This window comes from Oryzias latipes, chromosome 9 (assembly GCF_002234675.1).
Source record: "Oryzias latipes chromosome 9, ASM223467v1".
NCBI lineage: Eukaryota > Metazoa > Chordata > Actinopteri > Beloniformes > Adrianichthyidae > Oryzias > Oryzias latipes.
The window spans coordinates 1987530-2000316 of NC_019867.2; the positions used below are offsets into that span (position 1 = coordinate 1987530).

A 12787-nucleotide genomic window follows, 5' to 3' on the forward strand; every position below is an offset into this window, starting at 1 on the left:
TTTACAGTGAAAAAAAGATCAGTTTAAAATAAAAAAATCCTTTTCCACTAAATATTTATGTCCAAACCCACAGACATCAGAAACTAAAATACGTAAAAATTGCATTTGGTTTCTTTGTAATAAACGTCATTACAGGTTCAGATTTATTTCTGAGACTTTTCATTTTTTTACTACTTTAACTACACATTAGTAATAGAGAAGTTACAGTTTGGTTCACATTCACTAAAGAAAAACAGACAAGGAAGACGGTGTTTGAAGATTCTAAAACAATGAGACTGAAAATTTCACATTTGAAAAATGTAAAAACCATTTTAATAGGTTTAGATTTTTAAAAAAAGTGATCGTGATAAAGATCTTTGTTTTTGTCCGTTTCTCCCTTTTTTTTAACTTTACATATTACAATTATTCTGATGCTGCTAACCCAACAGTTGACCGCACACAAAACCTAAAATAAAATTTAGTACATTTATTATTATCACGCTCAGTTCTCATTGTAAATAATAAGACAGAAAAAAAATATTCAGATGACTTTTGCAGTAAAAATGGCCAAAAATGAGCAAAACTTAAGGTTCTCCAAACAAGTTTGTTTGAAGTAAAGTTGTTTTAAATTATAAACTGAAAGTCTATCAAATGACATTAAAATTTTCTTAAATTCCAAGATAAATAAAAAAAGTAAAACTTTTTAAAGATAAAAGATCAACAACTCATCAACACAAGCTTCTTCAAGGATTGCAAAAACAAAAAAAAAGAAATAAAATTATGTTTTAGCTCCGCCCCTTCACAGTTTTAATGTGTGAATAATTAAACTTCAATTTAAATCAACTTGAAAGCAGTTGATTTACTGAATTTTTTTTTTGTTTTGTTTTTTTAAATAAAAACTGGGAACTGTTTAAAAGTTTTGAAATCTTTATTGAAAAGTTTTAAATGGACAGGTCAACCGGCAAAAATGTAGCAATGCAGAATCCGACAAACTGCCCTTAGAGCACACTTCCATTCTGAACATGCTGTCAAAGACTAATCAAGAGGAGGAGTTTCACAAACACCGGGGCTTCACGTCTTCTTCACTTCTGCAATCTGCGGCTCAATTTTTGTCCTCTTCAATCTGCTCCACCTCGCTGGACTCACCCACCACCTTTCCATTGATCATGGTCTGAGTGACTACCTTCACAATCTTCCTGGTCCTGACGTCGGGCTCCTCTGTGACACGACAGGAAACCAGAGTTATTGCTGCTGGAACAGCATCGTGTCGTTGCCAGACGAAGAAGTTCACCAAAGCTCGGATGATTTATAAAACATCAAAATTCAGACTTACTTTTGGGAGGCGGAGGTTTTTCTTTCACCCTGCAAAACATTGTTTCATGAGTTGGAATCAAAGCACAGAAATAAACAAATTACAGCAAATGTCTATTGATAGTGTGTACAGACACATTTCATTCAATCCCCCTGCAGCTCTGGGTGGTTTTAGAGTTTGAGCACCAATAGACTGAACATTTTCCTTTCATTTTTAAAGTTTATATCTCTGGAAAACGGATTTCTGACACTGATGGATGTAGGTAAGCCCAGGGAATCCCAAAGAGGACTGCTCTATGGGGTTTGGCCTGCAAATATAAAAATTAGTCTTCAACTGCTGCACAGTGCTGCTCTCACATTTCCTCCCCCTCCAGCAGCCTCCTGTAGGTGGCGATCTCCATTTCCAGGTTCTGCTTGATGCGCAGCAGTTGTTCGTAGTCGGTTTTGTTTCGTTGCATGTCCAAACGCAGCTGAGAAAGCTCGTCTTCCAGCTGCATCAAGTTGGTCTGAAGGTGGTCCATCTCCACTGTGTATTTGTGCCCCGTCTCCCCCAGGTTTCCCTCCAACACGCCGACCTGTTGAAGCGTTCAGATCGTGTCAGCAGCTGCAGTGGAATCAGAACTCATTTGGTTCAGAAACTCCGGCAAAGTGCCAATCTTTGCAGATGACACTTTATTCACTGTACAACTTCTGTTTATTTCCATCATAAGGATACTATTCATGAACGCATTTCTTAAACTAAAAATCAAGTATGAATAATTGTTTACGTACTTTTAGAATCCTCCCGGTTTTTTTTTAAGGTATGGTCAATTAAATATTTTTAAAGGTTATTATGAGGGTTAGGTAAACATGCGAGGATTGAAAATGACAAAAAATATCACATATTTAATCAATGTTTGTCTTTTAAAGAAAACATCTAAAAATTGAAATATGGAAGACAACGACAATTGGAGTGATTCAATAAGGTTTGTAGGCGCTCGCAAATGCAACTTATTTAGATGATGCGATAGATTAGGTAAAAGTACACTAACACAATGACACATCCGTTGCCAAGATAAAAAAAAGACAAAGAGAGAAGTCTAGAAAAAATGTACAATAGTAAAAGCATATTCGTTAGTTATAAAAAGGTCAGACACAAAAGCAGCTCTTCCACATTTTTGACTGGACGCGTGTGGCACTAATATGACTTATGGATGAGATAAGACAGTTTTCTTATCACATATAAACTTAATTCATTTATTTATTCCGCTTGCTGGTTTGTATTTTTGCAAATCTGTGGGAATCCTGGAGTAAGTCTGATACCGTTTTTGGGGAGTTGTGCGGTGCTTCCAAATGTGCGAGACGTTAAAGACTCACACCAGTGAAAATTGTGTTTTTAAAAGCTTCTTGTAGCATTTTCTGATTATAAAGGACATGTATGGATAAAATCAAGCTCAAAATTGCATTTCTGCAGTTGTCTATAAAGACTCATTCATCCAGGTTGACTCCATCATAGTAGTAGGTTTAGGGGCTGTTATCTGGATTTAGTTTTTAAAGTTAGAAGCCATCTTTGTCAAGAAAGATCAACCTTCTCTGAAAAAGAATGATGGTCTCAGGTTTATTCTTCCATCCATCTACAGCAGTGTTCTGAAACCCAAACAAACCGAATCAGTTCCACCTGGGTCGTTAACAGCTGAAAGAGATGACCAGTCTGGGGAGGGAGTCACTGGCTCCCCAACCCCAGCTGAGGACAAAGGACTACTAACGACCAGCAACCATACCATCCAGTTTCAGGTCTGACTCCTCCCCCACGAGCACATGGAAACCAACTCTTCTGCCAGCTAATTCAGAATTGACAAAGCCTTTTGGATGAGAGGTGAAACGTCTTTTAACTTAAAAACCAAGTCCAGATAACAGCCCCTAAACCTACTACTATGATTTCTGCAGTTGGAAAAGTTGTTAAGTAAAAGATGGGGCCACAAGCTTTCTGCTCCGCTCCATTGGGATGCATTCACTTTTAGATAAATGGATCCTTGAGCATCTTTGTTTTACTCGTCTGAGCTGCAATCTGGACATCCCTGATGTTGTTCAACACTTTTGTTGCATCGCTAATGCTAGTTTTACCTGTCTGCGGACACTGTCGAGCTCCACCTCCAGAGCCTGCAGGAAGCGCCGCCTCTCGCTGAGCTCGGTCTGGGCGCAGCGCAGCGCCTCATTGTTTTCTTTGACCTCAGACTGAACTGCATCTACCTGTGGACACCAAAAGTCTCTCTTAAATCACCAAACAGAGTCCCTAACAAAAAGGGAACAGCAGCCGGGATGATGCCAACCTTTTTGAGGTACCAAGTCTCAGCATCCTCCTTGTTCTTGCGAGTGATGCCCTCATACTGGACCCTCAGTTCAGCCATGATGGCCCCCAGGTCAGGCCCCTGAGTCACATCCACTTCCACTTTCACCTGCTCGTTAGCAAGGTGGGACTTCAGGGAGTTCATCTCCTGCAGCCATAAGAACAAAGTGTTTACTGTTGGAGCATCTTTCCTGGTTAAACCTGTGGAGGCCACAGTCGCCTGAGCCCAACACTTCTGACTCGTTGACTTGATTCGTCTCATTTTACCAAAGCAACGTCTCAGTGAGGCTGAGGGGGTTTCAGAAGGGCGGTGATGCAGGGATGATCACAGACTGCTATTATGGAAACAATGGAGCTCTAATTTCAGACAAAGGACGTGATTTTTTCCAGCTGAAGAGGCATCGGATGAGCTGCAGCAAACCAGAACTTAACGTTCTTAAAGGCCGTCTGATCATCTGACGATGGATGCGTATGTGAAACCAATTTCCAGACTGTGATCGACGGTGACGTTTGTTCATGAGACATGGAACATTTTTGAGGGTTATGGATAATCTAAAGATCCATTAGTCATTGAGTCCTGTTTTCCACACTGAGGTGTTTTAGAGCTACTTCCTGCAGAGTTATCAGGATATCCAAGGCTTTTTGGGGGTTTTAATCACCTCCGAGAAAAACTACGTTGGGTTTTTCTACTCTTTTTATTGAGAAACTCACATTATTTTAAAAGTTTTTGAAGAAATGTCGGTTTTTGGGCCCAAATGTAGCAGAAATAAGGCAGGTCGTCCTTTCATGAATGAACACAAACCTAAATTAACCCTTGTGCTATCCTAGGCACTCTAATATTGGGAGTGGGGTCATCTGGACCCACTAGACAGTGCGCTAAACCTTGATTTGTGATCTTCAATGGTGTCCATGGATTACATGAAATACTCTTTACCTTTACCTGTGTCATGGTAGGGAGAACATGTCAATGCAAGAATGGGGTCATCTGGACCCCATAGGATAGAACAAGGGCTAGAAGAGCAAAATGTGAATGTGATAAAACTACAAACAAAAAGAGGAAAAGAGAATTTGGACAAAAAAACAACAAGACATTGATTAATTTCAAAACATTCAATCACCACGTTTCGTGGCTTTCGGGGTCACAGGGCTGCTGGAGCCTATCTCAGCCACTCGTTGGCGAAGCCAGGGGACACCCTGGATATGTCGCCAGTCTGTTGCAGGGCCACAATCACACACCCATGCACTCTCACTTTCATATCTGTGGATAATTTAGATGAACCAATGAACCTATGAAGCATGTTTTTGGACAGTGGGAGGAAGCCAGAGATCCAGAGAACCCACGCATACACGGGGAGAACATGCAAACTCCACTCAGAAAGGTCCCCCATTGGTATTCTGGTTCAGGTCCCCCAGCCGGGACTTGACCCTTGCTGTGAGGCAAGAGCGCTAACCACTGCGCATACTTGGGAGAAAAGACATTTGTGGAATATTTCTGTCCTGCAGCCGTCCCGGAATGAAGGACCAGATTCTTTTCTCAATTCTTCTTTCTCACTGAGCTTTTGAGTGATACTTTTGTCCCACCACGAACTCAAAAACTCACCAAAATGTGCTCACACCAACTTTGGACATGGTAAAGTCTACATACAACCACCACTGAAGTTTCATTGATCTTTGACCTCAGGGAGAGGCCAGCATCTTGAATTGAAAAAAAATGACATTGACCGGTTCGTCATCTCCAGGCAAGCAAAAAATAAAATGGTTGCTATGGAGATAAAACTATGAAAAAGCTGTCATTTAAAAAAAAAAAAGTTTGTCACATGCAGCTCCAGTAAGGGTAGAAGAAGAAGGTAAGTACCTGAAGGAAGCCTCCTAGCCAATGAGGGCAGGTAAAAAGGGCGTAATAATGGGGCAGTGAGGTGGTAGGTAACAACAAAATTTCCTGATTATTCTTCTAGAAAAATTAAAGAGCACTTTTACATTGCATCCCACAACACTTTGCTTTGTAAGATGTGTTTCTCCACCTCCGCCAGCGTCACCGGTGTGGGTGGGATGCTATAACTTGTTAAAGGTGAGTTGAAGTGAGCCACAGACATGTCCTGGTCAACACGCCTCACTGTCCAAACACTCTGGTGCCGGATGGAGACGCGCGTCTCCATGCTTCCCTTGAAGCCTGCTGTAAAGACGAAGGGCGTGTCCGTGCTGTGACCTCATCATGTTTGTGATAATAGCAACCCTTGTGACAGAGTGTGTAAATACCGACACGCTGCTGCTGTCTGTCAACACACTGATGGGACGTTAGTTTGGCTATGTGGGAGGAAGCTGCTCACGCTGCAAAAACAGCCAACCGAAATTCTTCACATTTGAATTCTTTTTTTTTAATTAAGAAAAATGAAATCTGCCAATGGGGTAGTATTGCATAGTATTACCAAAAATTCTCAGTTTATTAAGAAAAATGTTAGTCACTAAAAACAGGTTTTCTTAAACCAAGATTATTTCTTGATAAGATTTTTTTCCAGGCCACAAAATAAGCTTTTACTTCCTTAAGATTCAGTTTTTGCCCCACCATTTAAAAAAAAAGGGTATTTTCTTATGAATACCCTTGAGATATGAGGACAAATACCTCCTCGTGATTCTTCTTGAGGAAGTAGAGTTCCTCTTTCAGACTGTCCAAGTCTCCTCGCAGCGTTCCGACGATCTGGTCGTGGTCTGACTTTGCTCTTTTCAGGGCCTGACAGTCTCTCTCCACTGACTGACAAAGAGCCGCCTCGGCTTCCCATCTGCAGAGGAAAACAGGGCAGAGTTTCTACTTTCCTTCACAGTCTTTCCTTGAGTTTTATCAGGTAAAGAAAATAAACACATTTCCCTTAGTTTTGTCTTATATTTATTCAAAATTTTCCAATGAAAAGTTCCCCCCTTTTTGGTGATTGTTGTGGGGAAAGTTTTTTTTATGACCACATAATAGGATTTTCCTTGTAAATTAAAGATAAAAAGTTAATATTTAATCAAATTCTTATTTTGCATAGTGCTTATGCGATGTATTTAGGCAGAGATTCACAACCCAATGACAGATAATATCTCTTAAAAACACGTTTTTAAAGTCTAAGGGGATGAAAATTAGCCTTAATGTTTGTATTTAGTGCAAACTGCTGATCAGTTTGTCTCAGCTGATAAATTCAAGTGGTTTTCACACGAGCCTGAGAAACATTCCACCATCCCAACGTCAAACACGTCAGCAGTTTCTGACGTTTCATCTGACATTCTCCTCTCAGCATCAGAGATGGACGATGTCTTCCTGACCCGGACGATCCATCACTTCCCGCTCAGCGGTCTGCGGATATTCCGCCCCTGAGCAGCGTGGGACTGCGTCTCGGATTTCACCAGCCGACAGAAAGGTCATTTATCCACACGGCTCAGCAGTCTGGCGCTCCTGTGTGAACAGTCACAGGCAGGTAAAAAAAAAAAGTCTGTGACACTCACTTGACCCTGAAATCATCGGCGGCCAGCCTGGCGTTATCGATCTCCAGCATGATCCGGGCGTTCTCCAGAGACTTCTTCCTCACCTGTGCGGGAACATCACAGTGACACTCGTTCTGTTTTGGATGAAACTCCGTGAAGGTCGGTCTGTCGTGTGCTGCCTGACCTCTTGCCCGATGGCGTGCGCCTGCGCCATCATGCTCTCGATGTCGTGGCCCTTTGGGGTCCTCTCCAGCATGAGCTGGTTGATCTTCATCTCCAGCTCGGCGTTGGACCTCTCCAGCGAACGCACCTTGTGCAGGTAGTTGGCCAGGCGGTCGTTCAGGACCTGCATGGTCTCCTTCTCGCTGGCGCCCAGACCGTTTCTGGAGAAGGTGGGGGAGCCCAGGACGTTGAGGCCGTTGCCCACCGAGAGCGAGCGGGACAGGGGGCTGGACAGCTGGGACATGGGGGTCTTAGCGCGGAGGCCTCGCCCCCCGTCCCTTATGGAAACGCTGGACAAGCCAGGTTGGCGCAAGGAGTAGCTGCGCACGGAGAGCGTGGAGGCCATGGTGTCCGCTGCAGGGATGCAGGATAGTAAAGACAAAAACATACAAACACAGTCCTCTCTTTGTATTTGTCTTTTTTTTTATTTATTTAAGGCTCTTTTGCGACGGCAACATGTCTTTCTTATCACTCCTTCTTTTTTGCATTACTTTTTAAAAAAAATCTTTGCATATTTTCTAAGAAGACTGAAGTCACACAGAAACTTTTCCAAAGCTGGTGAATCTATTGATGTCTCAAAATACAACTTTATTTATCATCGTTACTAAAATATATTTGTGTATTTATTTTTTTTTTAAACCTTAAAATACTAAAATATTTAAGGTTTTCCTCCACTTTTTTCAGCTTAAACACACACAGTCATTTTCTTAAAAAAACAATTTGACGCGTGATAAAAAGTCAAAAGAGGACTTACAGGCGGGTCCGAGTTTCTGTGAGTCCGTCCTGCTCTGTCAGGGGATGGGAGCGACTGTGTTTGCAGCTGCAACAGCTTTCACAGGTGAGTCCTGGAGAGGGGGCGGAGCCAAGGGCGGTCCGGTCTCTCCAGACGCAACAGGACACCGTGTACAGATGAGTGAAAAAAACAGATGAGGAGCAGCAATTTCCTGTTGTTACTTATTGAAATTAGGAAATACCTGTAGTTTAAATGTAATTTATGAAAACTATAAAGTTTGTGTTGTATAAAACTTTATTGATCCCACAAAAAAATTATTATCTTTATTGACCTTTTCAAATGGGAGTTCAAATTTGAGCAAATATCAACAAACCTATAAAAACTTAAATGAAAGCAGCGAGGGGAGTTGTCCGCAGGTGCTGGCTTTTCCCCCCTGGTCAAGGCTGCATGTAACAAATTATTTTATTTACTTTTAAGCTTTTCTGTTGGTTTCATCTCCATAGCAACCATTTTATTTTTTGGTCACCTGGGGGCGACGAACAGGTCGATGTTATTTTTAGAAGAAACGACAAAAGACATTTTTAGGATTTCCTTGGCAACGGAGATTATTTGTCAACCACGCCCACATTCCTAATATGTTTGTATTTTAAAGTAAGTTGTTTGTCTTTAGCTTCTCAATGATGCTCAAGGAGTTTGGAGGCGATAAATCAAAATCTAGTTGGACTTTGACTTTGTAGAAGATACCAAAGGGGATTTTTTTTTTAAATTCAGGATGGCAGCCTCTTCCTGAGGTCAAAGGTCAACAAAAACTACCGTTGTGGTTGTACAAACTTGGAGTGTTTTGTGCTGATGTTTTGTGGAGAACGCTCAAACTAAAGCTTTTTTCTTTCCCTCACCCTGCGCAAAATTTTAGAAATCGCCAAATGTCACCCAGCTGTAAATCATGTGGTCATCCCATAATAATTTCAAAACTTCCTGGAAACCCCTGATCGTTTGTTTGACATGGCGGGTGGGGTGTTGTTCACCTTTTCCAAAATTCATTTTCAGCTAGAATTAGGAGTGTTTTGGTGAAATCTTTGCTCAAAGAAGTATTGTGGAAAACAGTGTGGTCCTTCAGTTCAGGACGGCTGCAGGACATCAATAAGATTTCAAGTCAATGTAGTGTTGAGCTTTAAACATGCAGTCACACATATTTTTATCCTCTTTTCCGTTCTTAGCGCACTAAAACGCCTCCAGGGCCGCCGTCACCACCGCACAGTGACACTCTGCTCCTCAGGTTTTGGCCTGACCTGAATGTTTTGTGGCCTGCAGGCTGCAGACCTGGATCTGGCTGTCTCCACCGAGCTTCGATAGCAAACCCACACAATGCAATCAGAGCTATGTGAGAAGGCGGCTTCACCCGAGGACGGCCCCCAGGGGCCAGAGGAACGGCAGGAAACAGGAAACAATGGAAAGACGGAGTGAAAAGAAAGAGAAGACCCCTGAGAAATGTTCTGAGTATTGCAGGGTGTAGCAGCTTCTGGCTGAGCTGGTTCATGTTCTCACTCACGTAATCCAGTCCCTGCAGTCCCCTGTTCTCCCAGTCCTTTGTTCTGTGTGGCGTTCTATTGGGAAGACCAGTCACTCTGAGCGTGTTTTGGTTCCTTACTTTTTGTGTCACCTGCACCCGGCACGGCCTGGTTTTCGTCAAATCAAAGTTGCATTGTGTGCAAAAGCTGCCTTTGTTCTTTTTGTTGACAAAAATAAAAGCTGCATTTGGCTTCAGCAGGAGTCAGCTGGGACATCAGCTGTTCAGGTGTGACACACAATGAGGCTGAACCAACAGGTAACGGTGGAAAGGCAAACCTGTAAATTCATTATTTACCTGAAAAAGCTTTTGTTTAAGGAGGTAACATATGAGATCCTGTAGGGGTGTTTGTTTGTTTCTGATATTTTTAGGACTCAAATTAAAGCCAAACAGGAAGTTTGCAGCACATTTTCCAATAGAATTTGGGTTTTGAAAGATTGCACTGCCACCCTGTGGTATGAAGAAGAATTGCAGTTGTGTGTACAGTAAAAATGCAGAATTAAATTCGTCTGTTATTATATAGAAATACCTTCATTTTAACTCTGAACAAGTAAAAGTTGTGTGTCTATATTTTGATAAATGACAAATATTCAGATTGTTATGATAATCTGAAACGATTAGCAGAATTTAAAAGCTTTTGTTAAGACATTTGGAATAAAATAGTGAGTAAAGATATTAAATATGTTCCATCTTTTTAAAGTTGTAATGATGATTTAATAAAGTGGGAATTTAAAGTTCACTAAAAGAATTCAGCAGTTTGTTGTTGAAAGAACAAAAAAACGAAATGGAGCTCTGTGGAGGGATCTTTTCAATCTGTTTATAAAAAAAGGTTTAGCAGAAGAAAAACTTGGTATGAAACACATCTTTGAGTCTGAGGTAACAACATGATTTATGTAAAAAAAAAACAATTAAATGTGAAACTTTGTGGTGGTTGTATCATGGTTTGGGCTGAGATTCTTGTCTTTAAGACGGAAAGCTAGAGCAAAGTTGACAGTCTGAGAATAACACAAACGTAAAAAAAAAAAAAAAATGATGGTTTTGGACCCAAACAAAACAAAAATCAAAGTATATTTTCAGCCTTTTTAATCAAAAATCTGCACACTAATGTGATTTTTTACGCTAAATTAATATAGAAGAAAGATCGAATGAAAAAGATTTAAAACCTTTACAATAATAATACAGATTTTGTTTAGTTTTATCTAAAAATAAGGAAATTAAACAACCAGTCTGTGTGGACATCCTACGAGCACTTATGCATCATGTGCACACAACGTGCACGCAGCACTAAAAGGAGCCAGTACTCACACCTCTTTAACAGTGTGGCGTAGTGGTGGGGAGGGTGAGGGGAGGTCACTGTGAGTAATCAGGAGACGTCCCCTTAGTGCCCTACCCGCCAATTTTAACCGCACCCCCCTTAGTACACACACCCCTCCCCCCTCAATATATACATCCCAACATAAACACACACACATGCACACACACACTCTCTCAAACACACATACACGCACACACATTTTGCAAGGAAGGTGGGACCTAGGACCATCTGTCCCCTGCCTCTTCCCTGGTGGGGGGTACGGGCCCCTTTGCAACGGCGGCTGTGTCCCCGGGGTGCCGGCTTCCTGGGCCCGGCGGTGCTCTCTCCGCGCGGTGGGGGGGTTCACATTACATCTGAGCCGGGGGTGTTCGTGTCCCTGGGGGGTGGGTTCTGGTCCTTGCTCCTGAGTGCTGGGCCCCGCCAAATTTCCAACTGTGGCCGAGCCTGGTCGGGCCATATTTACAACACCCCTTGTGGGCCCTCTTTTTTCCCCGGGGTTCCCCCCTTCTGGGCGGGGGCGGCGGGCCCCTGCCTCGCTCCTCCCTGGACCAACCGTGGGCCGGGCGGATGGCTGCCTGGAGTGCGGAGTGGGTCTCCCTTGGGGGGTCCTGGCTCGTACCTGGGGTTGGGGCGGGGGGATGCCCGGAACTCCTGGGTGGTGGTGGGGTGCTCGTCTGGGGCTGTGGGCGTCCTTCTCCGGTAGGGCCCTGCGTTGGGTTCTCCCGGCGCGGCGGGGGGGCTGCTCTCCTGGTTGGGCTGGGGCGGCGCCCTCTTTCCCTCCGTGCCTCCCTGCTCTCTGGCTCTGGGGGCCTTGCGGCGGCCCTGCTGGCCCTGGCCTGGGTGGCGGGCTTGGTCGCCCGGGCGGCGGTTGTTCCCTGCCGGTTCCCGTGTGGCGTTGGGGGGATTCCGGCTGCCGCTGCTGGTGCGGTGGGGGTCTTGGGGTGGGGATGGCTGGGCACTCTCCCTCCTTCTTTTCACGTTCCACCATCCATTTTAGAAGAACATAAACACTCACCTGAGCACAGGTGTTAGCTCAACAGACTGAATGACTGAAATATTTCACACTAGTTGGTTTTAAGGCATAAGTATGCGTGTGAACACTATCTGTTTTGTGTACATGTCGACAGGTGGACATTTTTGCAACTAACAGGTGTGTTTATAACATTTGAGTGTGTGTGTGGACAGGCTCCGCCCTTTTTTTTTGTTTTTTTTTACATTTGAACCTTACCATAATGATTAACAACCAGTAAACTTGCTGCTTTATGCTGCTTCATGGTCTTATCCCCCTTCCCCTCCTATTATCACCCCCTACCCCCCCTCTCTCTAACGTCCCTCTCTCTTCTTCCCCTCTTTCCTTTTCCGTCCGGTCCAACACCAAAGATTTTCAGACATGTTTGAAATTAATAAAGTTTGGCCTCAATTACAAAAGGGGTTTATTCAGACATACCTTTGGTTTGTCTGAAGATTAATAACCCCTCTTGTTAAAGTAAAATATGTCCAACCCAAGAGGCCCTCAGCTCTCATCTGTCTGCCTAGCTGTTGGACAGGACAAGTTAAAAAAAACAAAAAAAAAAAACAGTGTGGCGTAAGGACGCCGTACGACAGCATCACCCGTACGTCATAAGTGGGCGGAGCTTTCACCGTCACACTTACCACACACACGACAATGGTACGTTCCATTTGTTTGACATCCTTTAAGGTGACTCAGGGAACTTCTGCCCCCATGAACACCCACTCCAATGAAAACAGTCTTTTTCTCATGATGGAGGACATTGAGAGAGAAAATTGAGTTTAAAACTCTGTTTTTAAGTTTTTCTTTATTCAAATTGTGATGGATCAGCATGATGGGAAATTGCGCTATGCCAACAGTCCCGCCCA

General features: G+C 43.1%; 1 protein-coding gene across 1 annotated transcript; it reads right to left on the bottom strand.

The window, feature by feature from the left end:
• Positions 1 to 886: 886 nt before the first annotated feature.
• LOC101160737 (keratin, type I cytoskeletal 18) lies at positions 887 to 8419 on the bottom strand. The gene is made up of 9 exons (XM_023958191.1): positions 8049 to 8419; positions 7257 to 7648; positions 7094 to 7176; positions 6237 to 6393; positions 3600 to 3764; positions 3394 to 3519; positions 1648 to 1865; positions 1313 to 1341; positions 887 to 1197 (listed from the first exon to the last, which is right to left on the bottom strand). Exons 2-9 carry the CDS (start codon positions 7638 to 7640, stop codon positions 1082 to 1084), a joined length of 1278 nt encoding a protein of 425 aa, XP_023813959.1. The 5' UTR covers positions 7641 to 7648; positions 8049 to 8419; the 3' UTR covers positions 887 to 1081.
• Between the last annotated feature and the right edge of the window lie 4368 nt (positions 8420 to 12787).

Excerpts from the sequence above, each read along its gene's own strand:
- LOC101160737 (XM_023958191.1), bottom strand. The coding sequence starts at position 7,640 with ATGGCCTCCACGCTCTCCGTGCGCAGCTACTCCTTGCGCCAACCTGGC. Across the intron at positions 7,177-7,256 it reads CGCACGCCATCGGGCAAGAG|GTGAGGAAGAAGTCTCTGGA; the intron begins GTCAGGCAGCAC and ends GTTCCCGCACAG. Across the intron at positions 3,520-3,599 it reads AGACTTGGTACCTCAAAAAG|GTAGATGCAGTTCAGTCTGA; the intron begins GTTGGCATCATC and ends TGGTGTCCACAG.